This window comes from Manis javanica, chromosome 3, assembly GCF_040802235.1.
Source record: "Manis javanica isolate MJ-LG chromosome 3, MJ_LKY, whole genome shotgun sequence".
Classification (NCBI taxonomy): domain Eukaryota; kingdom Metazoa; phylum Chordata; class Mammalia; order Pholidota; family Manidae; genus Manis; species Manis javanica.
Window position 1 is genome coordinate 78845300 of NC_133158.1, and position 16185 is coordinate 78861484.

General features: G+C 35.4%; 1 protein-coding gene across 5 annotated transcripts in view; it reads right to left on the bottom strand.

Annotated features, from left to right (window-relative positions):
- Nucleotides 1-16185, bottom strand: part of TBC1D23 (TBC1 domain family member 23) — a 58853-nt gene that overhangs the window by 22849 nt on the left and 19819 nt on the right. For all 5 annotated transcript variants that reach the window (XM_073231766.1, XM_073231763.1, XM_017675123.3 and 2 more), the window contains 7 exons: nucleotides 15151-15274; nucleotides 12230-12354; nucleotides 12095-12141; nucleotides 11130-11233; nucleotides 9590-9712; nucleotides 8316-8408; nucleotides 6032-6202 (listed from right to left, as the gene is read on the bottom strand). In XM_073231766.1, coding sequence (XP_073087867.1) covers nucleotides 6032-6202; nucleotides 8316-8408; nucleotides 9590-9712; nucleotides 11130-11233; nucleotides 12095-12141; nucleotides 12230-12354; nucleotides 15151-15274 — 787 coding nt within the window. The remainder of the gene's footprint in view (nucleotides 1-6031; nucleotides 6203-8315; nucleotides 8409-9589; nucleotides 9713-11129; nucleotides 11234-12094; nucleotides 12142-12229; nucleotides 12355-15150; nucleotides 15275-16185) is intronic.

Consider the following 16185-nt stretch of genomic DNA (forward strand, 5'->3'; position numbering starts at 1 on the left):
TCAAAAAGAATAAAATACCTTGGAATAAACCTAACCAAGGAATTGAAAGACCTATACCCTGAAAACTATAAGACACTCTCAAGAGAAATTAAAGAGGACACTAACAAATGGAAACTCATCCCATGCTCCTGGCTTGGAAAAATTAATATCGTCAAAATGGCCATCCTGCCCAAAGCAATATACAGATTCGATGCAATCCCTATCAAATTAACAACAGCATTCTTCAATGAACTGGAACAAATAGTTCAAAAATTCATATGGAAACACCAAAGACTGAATAGCCAAAGCAATTCTGAGAAGGAAAAATAAAGTGGGGGGGGATCTCACTTCCCAACTTTAAGCTCTACTACAAAGCCACAGTAATCAAGACAATTTGGTACTGGCACAAGAACAGAGCCACAGACCAGTGGAACAGAATAGAGACTCCAAACATATATGGTCAATTAATATACGATGAAGGAGCCATGGACATACAATGGGGAAATGACAGTCTCTTCAACAGATGGTGCTGGCAAAACTGGACAGCTACATGTAAGAGGATGAAACTGAATCACTCTCTAACCCCATACACAAAAGTAAATTCGAAATGGATCAAAGACCTAAATGTAAGCCATGAAACCATAAAACTCTTAGAAAAAAGCATAGGCAAAAATGTCTTAGACATAAACATGAGTGACTTCTTCATGAACATATCTCCCTGGGCAAGGGAAACAAAAGCAAAAATGAACAGGTGGGACTATATCAAGCTGAAAAGCTTCTGTACAGCAAAGGATACCATCAATAAAACAAAAAGGTATCCTACAGTATCGGAGAATATTTTCAAAAATGACAGATCTGATAAAGGGTTGACATTCAAAATATTTAAAGAGCTCACACACCTCAACAAACAAAAAGCAAATAATCCAATTAAAAAATGGGCAGAGGAGCTGAATAAACAGTTCTCTAAAGAAGAAATTCAGATGGCCAACAGGCACATGAAAAGATGCTCCACATCGCTTGTCATAAGAGAAATGCAAATTAAAATCACAATGAGATATCACCTCACACCAGTAAGGTTCACCACTGTCCAAAAGACAAACAACAACAAATGTTGGCGAGGTTGTGGAGAAAGGGGAACCCTCCTACACTGCTGGTGGGAATGTAAATTAGTTCAACCGTTGTGGAAAGCAGTATGGAGGTTCCTCAAAATGCTTAAAATAGAAGCACCATTTGACCCAGGAATTCCACTTCTAGGAATTTACTGTAAGAATGCAGCAGCCCAGTTTGAAAAAGACAGATGTACCCCTATGTTTATCGCAGCACTATTTACAATGGCCAAGAAATGGAAGCAATCTAAGTGTCCATCAGTAAATGAATGGATAAAGAAGATGTGGTACATATACTCAATGGAATATTATTCAGCCATAACAAGAAAACAAATCCTACCATTTGCAACAACATGGATGGAGCTAGAGGGTATTATGCTCAGTGAAATAAGCCAGGCAGAGATAGACAAATACCAAATGATTTCACCCATATGTGGAGTATAAGAACAAAGAAAAACTGAAGGAACAAAACAGCAGCAGAATCAGAACCCAAGAATGGACTAACAGTTACCAAAGGGAAATGGATTGGGGAGGATGGGTGGGAAGGGAGGGATAAGGGCAGGAAAAAGAAAGGGGGCATTACAATTAGCATGTATAATGTGGGGGGTATGGGGCGGGCTCTACAACACAGAGAGACAAATAGTGTTTTACAGCATCTTACTACGCTGATGGACAGTGACTGTGAAGGGGTATGTAGGGGGGACTTGGTGAAGGGGGGAGCCTAGTAAACATAATGTTCTTCATGTAACTGTAGATTAATGATACCAAAATAAAAACAAAAACAGAAACAACAACAAAAAAGCTAATGGTGCATGATGGTCATAATGAAAAAAAAAAAAGACACTGAGAAGTGACTGGTGGTTACTATCAGGGAAGAGTTGGGATGGCTGGATGGGAAGGGGGAGGGGGAAAGGGGCACAAAAATTCTGTCATAACTTAGGTTGATCCTGGGGATGGTAGTAGAGCATGGAGAATATAGCCAATGATAATGTAACATCTTTCTATGTTGACAGACATTAACTGTACTGGCTGGGGTGAGGATTTAATAGTTTGGGTACACTGTGTTGTATACCTAAAACCAATGTAAGATTGTGTAACAACTATTCTTCAATTTAAAAAAAAGAAACATATAAATTAAAAGACACTTCAAAGATATCAACAAAGCACAATGTCTTGTTTTGAATCCTGGGCAAATGAAGGAAACTTGAACACCAGATTTAAAAAAAATAAAGTTTGGTAATGATAATATGGTTGTATTTTATAAAGTTTACAGGGTTCAATTCTCCCTACTTTTGGGTTTGTTTGAAATTTTCCATGATAGAAACTGAGGAAAAAATTTCTGTAGCCACATCAAGAACCCAAATTACAAATGGAAAGCAAAATTTCACAATATTCCAAATTCTTGCCATCTGACAACCCTCACAATACATAGCTTATACAAGAGCATTTTTAGAGTAGTCCAATTAAATTTATAAGTAAAATGCATTTGAGTCTCCATTTTTGTTATTCTGTATGTTTCTAAAATATTTCTTTTAGTAAGGCATAAAAATTGTCTTACAATCTCTCCCCCAAACACCTTGTCCCTTTCTCCAATTTGTCTTTCAAGGATTCTGTCCTTTAGACTAATTTTCTCAATCCAGATTCCCAGTAAAACACAACATTAATGGAATGGATCCAAATTAAGTGGCAGGAAAACTATGCCTACTGTTTTCCTGATAACACAGTTCAGGGTCATAAAAAATGAGTACTTTAACGTATAAACTACTGAAAAATACCTAGTAGACAACTATTTTTATAAAGAAAGAGATATCACTGAGTGAGGCTTTGTAGAGAAGGTAAAGGAAAAGGTTGCATAAAATCATGAATACAAATTAGTTGTGCTGAAGACAACATTCAAACATGAAAGGGTGGCTAAGTGTCAATTTCATGAAGTATTATAATGAACTGTATAGCTACATAAAAAGTACTAGGGCATGAATAGGCATAAAGAGCAATGCAACAGAATAATCCAAAAACAGACCCTGATGCCTTGAGGAATTCAGTATATTAAAGAGGTGGTATTTCAGGGGGAGGAAGATGGCGGTATGAGATGTGAGGCTGAAACCTCCTCCCATAACCACATATAACATGATAATACAGCAAATACAACTAATCCTGAAAGAGCAACCCAAAGACTGCAAAACAGACTTCCTACATCTGGGGAAAAGAGAAGACCTCATAGAAAAGGGAAAAGTAGCAAAGCTGTGATCCAGCAGGACCCAAGCCCTTCCCACACTCCAGCTCATGGGTGGGAGGAAGAGAAACAGAGTGGGGAAGGAGTAGAAGTCCAGGAAACTAAACACTCAGCCCTGGAAATCTGCTCTGGGAGCACAAACCCACATTACATGGTGCTCTGGAGATTAACGGGGTTGGAAAGACAGGCAGAATATTTGGAGAGACTGAGATCCCAGCAGCTTATGGAGAACAGGTACCCACAACAGGCTGCTACAGGACAAAAGAAAGGCAGGAATTTTTAAAGACTTCTCAACAGTGAGAGGGGTGCTAAAGGGACAAGGATTACGCAGAGCTTGCTGCTCAGGAGAAAGGACAGCAGCTTGGGAACTTTCAGTAGCTTCAGATGCTCCATCACCCTGGCTGGCAGTGCATCACTGAGGCCCCCTACTGCAATACGCAGCCTGCCACTACTTCCTCCTGGCAGGCACCGGTCCACATATCCGCTGCCCCTGCCACTGTGCCAGACCAGCCGAAGGGCGGCCCTGCCTATGGCAACTACAAGAGCATAAAGAAGAGGCTCCTCCCTGTGTGCTTGGCCCACTGGACCTGGCAGTGGAGACAGATATAGCCAGGAAGCAGGAAAGAGCTCTTTCCTCCTAGCAGGCACTGGTGCCATGTGCCTGCAACCCCCACTATTGCCCCAGGTGCTGGGCAGCTCCAGAGAGTAGAGCTTCTGGGCACTACACAAAGTTATTATTTCATAGTAATCATTAGAAATATGAAACAGCAAAAATACTTTGTACAAACAAGAATCTAACAAACAAGAAAGAGGGCTAAGTGAAACTGAAGCCACCAATCTTCTTGATAAAGATTTCAAAATAAAAATCATAAACATGCTCATGGAAATACAGAAAAATATTCAAGATCTCAGGGAAGACTTCAAGAAAGACACAGAAACTTTGAAAAGTACGGTATCTGAAATGAAACATACAATGGAGAGATTTAAAAGTAGATTAGATGAGGTAGAGGAGATGGTAAATGGAATAGAAATTAGGGAACAGGAAAACAAAGAAGCTGAGGCACAGAGGGAAAAAAGGATCTCTAGGAATTAAATTATAGTAAGAGAACTGTGTGATCAATCCAAATGGAACAATACTTGCATTATAGGAGTACCAGAAGAAGAAGAGAGAGAAAAAAGGATAGAAAGTCTCTTTGAGGAAATAATTGCTGAAAACGTCCCCAACCTGGGGAAAGAAATAGTCTCTAAGGTCATGGAAGTGCAGAGATCTCCCAACACAAGAGACCCAAGGAAGACAATAAGACATATAATAATGAAAATGGCAAAGATCAAGGACAAGGAGAAAGTATTGAAAGCAGCCAGAGAAAAAAAAGATCACATACAAAGGAAAGCCCATAGAGCTATTGTGAGACTTCTCAGCAGAAACCTTACAGGCCAGAAGGGAGTGGCATGATACAGTAAATGCAATGAAACAGAAGGGCCTCCAACCAAGAACACTCTACCCAGCAAAATTATCATTTAATTTGAAGCAGGGATTAAACAATTTCCACATAAGCAAAAGATGAGGGAATTTACCAGCCACAAACTGTTTCTACAGCGTATTTTAAAGGGACTGCTATAGATGGAAGTGCTTCTAAGGCTAAATAGCTGTCACCAGAGAAAATAAAACCAAAGTAAAGGAGACCAATTAATTAATAAGCAAATACAAAATTAAATCAACTACCCACAAAGTCAGTCAAAGGATACACAAAGAGTACAGATCATGACATTTAATATATGAGTGGAAGAGGGAGAAAAAAAAAACCTTTAGATGGTGTTTGAACTAGCATAATAAGTGAGTTAAGTTAGACTGTTAGATAGTAAAAAAGCTGCCCTTGAACCTTTGGTAACCATGAATCTAAAGCCTGCAATGGCAATAAGTACATACCTATCGATAATCACCCTAAATGTAAATGGACTGAATGCACCAACCAAAAGAGAGAGTTACAGAATGGATAAAAAAGCAAGACCCATCTATATGCTGCCTATAAGAGACTCACTTCAAACCCAAAGACATACACAGACTAAAAGTGAAGGGATGGAAAAAGATTATTTCATGCAAATATTAGGGAGAAAAAAGCAGATGCTGCAGTATTAGTATCAGACAAAATAGATTTCTAAACAAAGAAAGTAACAAGAGACAAAGAAGGACATTACATAATGATAAAAGGTTCAGTCCAACAAGAGGATATAACCATTATAAATATCTATGCACCCAACACAGGAGTACCTACATGTGAAACAAATGCTAACAGAATTAAAGGGGGAAATAGAATGCAATGTAATCATTTTAGAAGACTTCAACACACCACTCACTGCAAGGGATAGATCAACGAGACAGAAAATAAGTAAGGAGACAGAGGCACTGAACAAGAGGTGGTATTTCAAATTCATAGCACAGTTGGTTATCTGGAAAAAATTTTTCTTGATTTCTACCTCACTTCTTACATGAAAAATAAATTCTAGATGGTTCAAGACTTACAAGTTTCAAAAAATTATAAGCATGTGAGAAAAATCTGGGGGAGAAGAAGACTTATCTTGGCAAGAGACAAATAAGCTGTAAAGCAAAAAATACAGACAAATTTGGCAATGTAGATAAGAGCACAAAATTACCAATAAGAATTTTTTAAAGGTAATAGCAGCAACAAAGCAAAACTGATATATGTTAGCATACCTGTAAAAAGTGTGCCAGGACCATGTTCATATACATGTCTTCTTCCTCTCTGCCACTGCCCATGAAACACAGGTGCTCTCCACCAGCAATGGAGCCAGACTCAATGGACTGCTTCTGTGCTTCCAGCAAGGATTTTACAGACTGGGCAAACTCAGAAGGATTCTGGAGCATCTAGATAATTTTTAAAAAATTTAAAACATGGCAAGCCTGTGTTTCACATGCATTTGCAAAACCTGAAATATTTTTCCAGGACAAAAACAAATATTAAATAGTCACAATGAAAACAAAGGAAAAAGAAAGAGCTCTTATAAATAAAATTCCTGGCATAAGAGAAAACAAATGTATATAAATGCAGCTATAATATATTAGAAACAAAGTTGAAAATTCACATAAAGATTAAATTATGCAAAGAAAATTCTGTACCAGAAAAAAAAAATTGCTTTTGTTACTTGTTTCTTAAACAAACTACAGTGTCCTTAGGTATCATGCCAAGAAAAGTTTAACACTGAGTAGAAAAGTCCATGACTAAAAACAGTACACCAAAACAAGCTGTATTTTTTAGTTTCTAGTCACATGGCAAACCAAGTTATTTCTTAGAAGACAGTCAGAAATAGGAGACATTTACTTATCAGGACTACTCTAGGTACTAGAGATAATAAGGATGAAAAAATTAATTTCTTACCCTGAAGAAAATAAGTATGCCAATAACTAAAAAAAATTGTTAAAACTGCTATAATGGGGCTACATACAAAGCACAGTGAAAATCCAATAGAAAAATGGACAAACCATAAACCATAGAAAAGCAAGTTTAAAAATTATATAAACAGCACACTCAAAAAAAGATGCTCAACATCACTAGTAATTACCACTATTTTTCACCTGTTTTTCTCATAAAATATAAAACTGATAATATCCAGTAATGCTGATGGTATGAAACAATCATTTTCATTTACAGATGTGAAGTGTTAGTGAATGCAGCCTTTTTAAAGGTCAATACTTAATATGGCAGTCTCTAATAACATTTTATATGTCCATGCCCCTCAACCCAACAATTCTACTTTTAGGAGTCTATTTTACAGAAATAAAAGCACAAGTTCATAAAGCATATTTAAGGATGTTAACTGCAGCATTGTTTATCATAATAAAACTGAAAACAGCCTAAATGTATACCAATTGAACAAAAAAATCATAGTATATCTATACTATGGACCACTACAGAGCCATTAAAAAGAATGTATTTAAATGGAAAGATCACTAAGAAACTGTTAAGTGAGAAAAGGTGAACAAGAAATATGTAATATATATATTAAAGGTCTGGAATATTAAACAAGCTGATAACTGGAATATCTTTGAGTTTTTTTAAAAAATCAAGTATTGATAAATCACTTGAGCAATTTTTAAGGAAGCATAAAAGAAGGACCATCTAAGTATTCCTACACAAATCAAGAAAGAAAAAGATGCAGCGTTCAATTTCAGGATGCAAACAAGTGAGGATCACCTTGCTCATCGCTCATCTAAAGCACCCCAAGCTCTCTGGGTGGTCTCATCTCCATTTTCTATGTTTCCTTCCAACACCATCAAGGCTTTCTACATGCCCTTTTAGCCTCAGCATCACCTGACAAGTTGGGAAGAAGGGCACACTGCAAGGTCAGCAAAAGGGGTTACTCCTCTTTCTGTCTTCCCATCCCTGGAGCTCTAATAACCTCAGAATGCTGTAAGAGATGTCAGTCCCAGTTCTACCAACTACTCTAGCCTCTCTGACAATATTTAATTATTTACTTCATTCACTCTTTCAATTAAAGCAACCCTAGCATAACAAACTTAAGAACTGACCACCTTTTATGCCAGACACTACCCTTATTATTAGTTTATTATACACATAAATATTCATGATAAAAAAAGGCTTATAGTAAAAACTTTTAGAATAATTACTCAATTATAAGAACTAATATGTTTAGAGTACTTACTAGGTACAAGGCACTATGCTAATAAGTGCTACATCAGATAGCTTGTAATAAGTTTAGAATTAACTGTCATAACAATGGTAAGCAACAGTAAGCCATACTTAACGGTTTTCAGCTATCCTTTATGATGCCAAAAGGGTAATGTATCCTAAGTGAAAAGGAAACCTGAGAGCAACACTTGTCTTCCAAAGGCAGAGACTCCCTCTTTAACCAGAAAGAAAAATATCCCCAGTCTAGTACATGCATATTTACTTATGGGCTAAAGAAAAACAATTTCTTCTCTTTCATTAAAAAAATCTTTAATCAGCATTTATACTAACCAGATCTGAATCTAAGTGAAAAGCAGTTGATAAATGCCCAGCATTATACTGTTCTGCAGGACGGCAATCCACCACAAAGAACCGGACTCCTTCCTAAGAGGGAAACAACATTTGACATACTGAAGTTTGCCATGAGGATCACATTTTATACACTATAATACTGACAACCAGAGGAGGGGGAACAGGTTTAGAAGACAATGGATCTCACATAGAATTAGGAGGTCTCAATCAATACACATACAAGAAAAATAACCTCAGGTTCTTACAATAATTTTATTCATTTTAAACAGTTAAGACATTTTGTAAATGTCTAGTTCTTAACTAGAAAGTCTTAAAATACGTAGCAGGAGAATGCTATAAAATACTGAGTTTGAGCTATAAAACTAATTGTATTGGAATTAAAAAACTTAAAGGGTATCATGTTAAACACTTTAAAAACTGTACAGTTATAAACAAATCTACATGCAATTCTTATTTCTGCATGTAGTTCAAATAAGGCTACAAATTTATCAACAATTCAATTCACATAAAGACTAAACATCTTTTGGGATGAGAGGTAGTTCTGCAATGCCAGTTTGAACTGAAGAAGTTCTTAAGGGTCTCTTAAACTGGATTACATGTTTTCATTTATTTTTAAATAATAGTTCTAAAACTAAAAACATATGAAATGATTACTTAAAAAATATATATTGTAAAAGGCCTGTCTTTTCATGTCCATTTCTCTTCCCTCCATCTTGGATATACACCCCACCTTCTAAATACACACAACCATTGTTAACTGTTGCCTACTAGTAATAAAGACATATACTGAAAATAAAACTGGGTCATTACATTTTTATGAAGACAGTAAAAGACAGAAAACTATGCTGTATGTTCAATTCTCCTTTGCTTTAAGTTTCATGGAATTAAACCATGTAATTCAATTAGCTGTATAACTACCCAGAATTTAACTGTTAAATACTAAATTCTCCCTCTTAAGTACTGTATACAACACTGTTGCTCTGCTAAAATAGGAAAACAGATTTGGCAATTTATAACAATTGGTGTCAAAAGTAACGGTTGACAAATAACACACACAAGCTCGTAGTTTAAAATGAGCATCTGGACAGAAGATTTAACACATTAATCATTCAAAAGAAAAACAAAAACAAAAACAAAATAGCCATGTTGTTGTAGTACATTAATTCTGTGGGAATCAGCAAACAGGGAGGAAATGTTGGTTCCTTGCATTTAAAGATGCCAAGTTCCTGACATGCTGGGTTTTCTTTACTTACCCCCTGAAGCTGATTTGCTTGAAGGATCTCTGACACTGAGATGGCCAGACAGAGAGCCTGACTCAGATCAGCATCATCATCCTTAATTCCCAACAAAGTACTTCCAAACAGATGGTGATTATCCTGTTTGAAGAGAAATTTTAAAAACATTTTGAAGGAAAAAAAATCAAACTTTCTTTCTAAAAATACTCTTGATAAACCAGGATAAAAGACACAATAATTATATAATATTCTTGATTCATATGATTTTTTTAATGTAGTAATATATCATATCTCACATCTCATGCTAAACGCTACAAAAAGGTTACAAAGTCCTTGTCAGAGTTCACAAAAAATGAAAGACTAAGAAAAAACCCATATTTTACACAGCTATTTTCTATACTACCACCTATAGTTAAAATATTAAATTTTAGGAATGATTACTCACAACTTTTCAAATTTTAATATAACAACAAAAATATGGCATCAATTCTATAATACACTGATCTATGGCCTGCTCTCATTAGCAACTGCTAGTGCAGATTATTTGCTACATATATACACACATATATATATAGTACTATATAATATATATTAAAATACACATTATATATAAAAATATGTAATTATTATACTCTGGAGAATAAAAGCTGTTTTTCTTAAAAGACTGAAAATAAAACTTCTTTTTCATTATTCTACACGACTATCCCACCATCTGACTTACTCAACATTGCTGGGAGCTGAGGTAGTCTATATAAGGCAATTATTAAAACAGCTGAAATTAGTCCCTAGAAACAAATCTCTTTTGATTAGTTTCATGGGAAAAGTTCTTAAAAGGTTTCCCTTACCTGCCTTCTGAAACAAACTGTAGTGAATATGATTTAACCTCCTCTTGATGAGTCAGTGACACCATGAGACACTATGAGAGACTACTAACAAGCAATTATGTCTTAAAAAAAAAGATAATGTTCTCATGAGCACCTAAGTCACCAAGAAACCTGTGTACTTTGTAAGTGATAGTTCTGTGCTTCCTGTTTTGCTTGAAGTTTTACTTTCTAGGAGCTCACACCTCTTATGCTTCTAATCTGGTACCCTTACTCCTAAAAGCACCATCTGGTTTGAGAAAGGTTCTACGTTTCTATAGAATTATGTGACCCCTTTCTGTTTACAAGACAGCTCTGTATCATTAAAGTTGTACAAAACTGAACTCCAGATAAAAGAGGCATAATTATACATTCTCCATCAGATTTATGTAATATTTTTAAAGTGAAGAAGGCACTAATTTAAGAAGTATCTCATAGTCAATTTCCTCTTAACCAGAAATAACTAGTAATCAACAGCAGAGGTAAAAATGATTCCTAGCATATTCGTATACTGTCTTTTTTAATCTGTCTATTCCTCCACTTGGGAGAGCATCACAGTGAGAGACCACACAAAACTAAAACACATAAAAAGACAGAAAAGAATGACAACCTAGAGTATTTTAACTGGAGTGGATATAACATAAGCAATAAAAAATGTACAAAATGTGAAATTCTGAGTTTGATCACTTGTCTTATACCTTCCTAAATGAGGTCGGTGTTTTACTGCAGTAATACTGAGCCAGAGAGAAAAGGTCTTCTATATCTTCCATATTCAAACTGGATGGAGTATTTTCCAAGAACTCTGAAACAAGAATGTAGATATGATGACTTTTTAAAAATTGTTTGTGAAGAATTAAATAATGAACATTACTTATATATCAAAGCTGGAATACCTTCCACATAATAAAAATGATATAAAGGGGGTGTCAATACTGACACCTTTAAAGCTGCTTAAGGAGAAGTAGATTTCCCCAAAGGAGCTGAAACTGTAAATCCAATTCTGCTGTTGGTGAATGATGGTGTCAGGCAATCACATTAAAGTCATTAGCCTTGGTCAGAATACTGTGATTCATTTAACAAACACATATTAAGTGCCAGGGCCCCTGGAAATGACTAAGAAATAGTTCTTGACTTAAGGAACTTTGTCCTGTATGAGAAGTGTAAAGATAACTCATTATAATGCAATGAGATAAAAACTGTAACACAGATAGCAGAAAGTGCCAGGCAACAGAAAAGAGGAAGTAACTACATCTCTGTGGGGGCTAGAGTGGGAGGAAACCAAAAGGAGAACCAAGGTTTCACAATGGAAATACTTATGAAAGCTGAGTACTCAAAGATACAGGTGTATTAAGGCTTAGAAGGAAGGAAAGGGGAAAGGGAAAGAAAGAGGAGGGCATTGTATTTGAATATAGAAACCAAACAGTACATGTAAAGGAATTGAAAGAGTGGGGGGTTTGAGGGGGGTAAGAGTGGAATAATGAATGAGGATGGCAGTATTGGGGGAAAATAGTCTTCAAGTTAGGTTTGTACCTGGAGAATATATAAGAGTTGAATGGAACTGCAGAGCTCTTCTAGACTAACCTCCTAAATTTATAGATGAGGAAACTGAGTTTTAGAAAATTAAGTAACTTGAAATGCTTTCTCTACATTAAATGATACTTACGGATAACTTCTTCTTTGCTGTCAGACTCCCGTGCTAAAATAATTTCTCTGTAAGAGAATCAAATGAAATTGAGTTAAATATTAACAAAGCACCCTAAGAATAGAGAGAGAATAATCTAACTAATTTGATACTTACTTTGCATTAACAAGGATTATTAACATTAAGAAATAAATAAAAAATGGATCTGCTTGTTGTAGATATCCATCCCATATTGCCTGCGTGGCTTCAGTGGAACAGTAACATGCAAAAAGGCTTCCAAGCTGAAATCAGGAAATGAAAAGAGACATAAACCACTGGAAATGACTTATTCTCTTAAAAGTATTTAAGTAAATGCATAAGTAACTTTACATTAAATTATCTGCACCTGATAGTTTATGTGTACCTTAATTTCACTGTTTGTAATCCAAAGGCAGAACGTGTGGATTGATTCAAGGCACAATGAAGCCACTTACTAGCTGCGTGATTTAGGGCATGACACTTAACCTCTAAAGCTTCCATTTCTACTGCTGTAAAAAAAAAAAAAGGAATACTGCTACCCATCTTTCACCATTGTTGTGAAGAGATATAATCAACCTATAATATCTAAAGTAACTAGCACATACCTGCCATAGCACAATAGTTAATCTAATTACCCTGCCATAGCATAATAGCTAATCACCCATGAGCTTTAAAAGGGTAACTAGCATAATTATTTCAGTACTTAATTCATAAGGTAATGTGAAGATCAAACATGGTAACTTAAGAGCATCTACTAAAATTTTAATGACAATATAAAGGTGAACTGCTCCCAAAGCTTAATTGTACATCATATGAAATAGATGAGATGACATTCATATGCCTCAATAGGCTTCAGGAGCTTTACGGTTTTCTATTTCAAATAAAGAGTTGTTAGTGTATACCTTTCTCTAGAGCCCAACTGTGTTTTAAATTGCATAAATTCAGTGAGATTTTCAGATCACTCAATTTTCATGATATATAAAAACAATTCCACCTAGGGGTTTAAATTTTAAACATTTTTAATGGCTAAAGGGAGCTAATGGAACACAGACATTTGGTGCATATTTTGTGCCAGATACGACTACCACATATCTTTTACTAAGTATCTCTTATCTCAAATATTCTCACAACAGGCCTTCAAAGTACACACTTTCCTCACCATCTTATAGGTGAGGAAAAGACTTGTATTAATACTCATTCCAGGCTCACAGAGCTATTATTGGTGTCTGCAGTAGAAAAAAGGCTTGAGACTCCACAGCCCATGTAACTGCCATTATACTTGAACACAAAGCTTTTTAAGTACATTAGCACATGGTACCAATTTTTGTTGTTTCAAAGTTACTTTGATAAACACAGAAGATGCAAATACAAACAGAACAGCAACATATGGTCATCATTAAACTCACTTAGCTAAAGTGAGCTTATTATTACCATCGCAATGCTCACAATTATGGGTCCTCAACATATATAGGAATTAGTTTAAATTGTTTCATCTCATGATTGAAAAAAATACTCCACTCCACAGACCTGATACTAATAGTAAGAATAAACTATTTGGGCATCGACTGAAGAAAAACCAGTTACTTTAGTATTTAGTTAAAATCTGCCATTCAGAGTTCCAGTAAAAAAAAAAAAAAAATCGCATCTCTTAGGCATCATGTGATCAGAGAGACCTCAATTAAGTATTAGAATGCTTAAAAGAAATTGTTTCTTACTTCAACACAAGTAGATTTAATGGTAACATATGAATCTCAGAGAAAGTATAATTTTATAGTATTTTGTTATCTTAACTCAAATATGACAAGACTGTAGCCAAGAGGGAACGAACAAGTAGGTTACTGCAGTTTGATTTAACATGCACGAGTTGAAACCAGTTAGGATTCTCTTACCATTTCCTCATTTTTTACTTATCCCATCATCCTCTTAGATAAGCACTAGTATTATCCCCATTTTACAAATGAAGAAATTGAAGCTCAGAAGCTAATTGTCTTAAATCACTTAATTTAATAAGTAGAAGCTATGGGACTGTATCTGAAGAAAAGTTAGGTAAGACATGATCAAGGAATATGCTTAATTTTTGAATATACACTCTTCGAGCACCCAATCATAATTTTAGAAAGATCTTCAAGTTAACCTAGAAGAGCACTCAACGTGTAGTCTGAGAAGCCTGGAAGTATCCAAGAGTATTTACAGAGGAGTTCATGTGGTTAAAACTATCCTCATAGTAAGACTTAGACTTTATTTGCCTTTTTCATACTCATTCTCTCACAAACGAACAATAGAATTTTCCAAAGGCTACATGAATTGTGCTATCATCACAAAATGAATAAACAAACATGAGAACTACCCAAATATTAATAAGATTTGAAAAAATATAAAACACCACTATTCTAATTTTCTTTTGGAAAATAGGCATTTTTCATTTAAAAAATAGGCTATTTATGTTAACACATAATTGATTTATCATTATTTCTAAATGAATTAATATATGAAGATTTAAAATTTCTTAGTTTTAATTTCTAAGCAATATAATCCATGTAAGCTACGGGACCTCAATAAATGTGTGTAAGAGGTCCTGAAGCCAAAAGGTTTGAAAACCACTGACCTAAAATAATAAAACTTCCTACTTGAAAACATAAATACAGAATATCAAGAGCACTGAGATGTACTTTATATTCTCTTATGTTCATTATTTGATAATCTCACATCATTTTCTTTGTGATTGGATATCAGTTCTTCTACATACCATCAAAAATGTAATCACATAGTTTTAAAGTGAACTGATACATGTATTTACATATATACATACATATGTAAGCATGTTATATATTTTTTTATATATATAAAACAAAAAAAGGCTAAACTTCATATTAAATAATCTAAACTAATATAAGTGAAAAGCAAAACCTATTTTTGAAGTGCCAATAATTTTACTTCTTTGGTTTAAGCAGGAATGGTTTATAATTTAGTACTTTTTTTCCTCCTTGGGGGAAAAAAACCTAATTATAGTTTTATAGAAAGCTATTTTTCATTAAGTGTTCCTACTTTCACTTTATTACCCAGTTGAGTGCATAGGAGTCTGGAGTAATTTTCTTTGTATCAAGAAAAGAACAAAGCTCAGGCTCATGGTATTGGATGAGTAATCGGAAAAGATGAAATGGTCTCCCCTTCAGTGAACAATCCCTAAAAGAGAAGCAAAGTTTCTTGCATTAATGTATCAGAAGTGATTGCATCAGTAACCGATTCCCCCCGCAAGACCCACCTCTTCTCCCCAAGCCCCCGAACCTGAACCACACAGCATTCCCAGCAAGCCTACCTGATACAACCAGGCAGAGACACCTAGTACACCTGACCTGACACAAAGTTTGTAGGAACAGCAGATCCTACAGCCAACAATAGGGAGATTCTCTCCAGGTGAACCCAGGTAGCATTTAACACAAAGGACTACAGGGACCACTGAAAATAGCAGCCCCACTTAGGTAATCTGGTCAGTTTTGGTTCCCAAAAGGAGATCTGAAGAATCCTGAAGACATTTAGCCCTTTCTCTAACAAATAAGAGGAAACTCCTAGGAAGGCTTCAGGTTAGCTCCAAAGTTACTGTGCCCAATTAGGAACATTCTTCAGCAAAGGTGCATGTCTGAAATGGCCACAGATGAGCATTTCAAAATAGTGGACCCAGAGCCTTAGAAGCTTTTGAAGTAGGCTGGGTGTAAGAATGAATTCTAGGAAGTGTGACACACACACCTTACTAAGTAACTGTACTACTTTTTGCTTTGTTTCCTTGGGTCTAATGATTTGATAAAAACATGAGCAGCTGAAAGAACAGGCCATCATAAGAAAAGTCAATATTTACTGAGGAAATACACGGTAATAGGCATTTTTTACAAAGTTACCTCATTTTACCTTTACAAGCAACACTATGAAGTAGATACTATGATCATCCTCATTTTACAAATGAGAAGAGTTAATCTTAGTAGTGGTCAATTAGCTCGCCCAAGGTCACACAGCTGAGAAGTGATGGGGCTTGTACATAGAAACTGGGCATTAAACCATTATGCCATACTACTCTCCCATATATATATATAGATATTTCA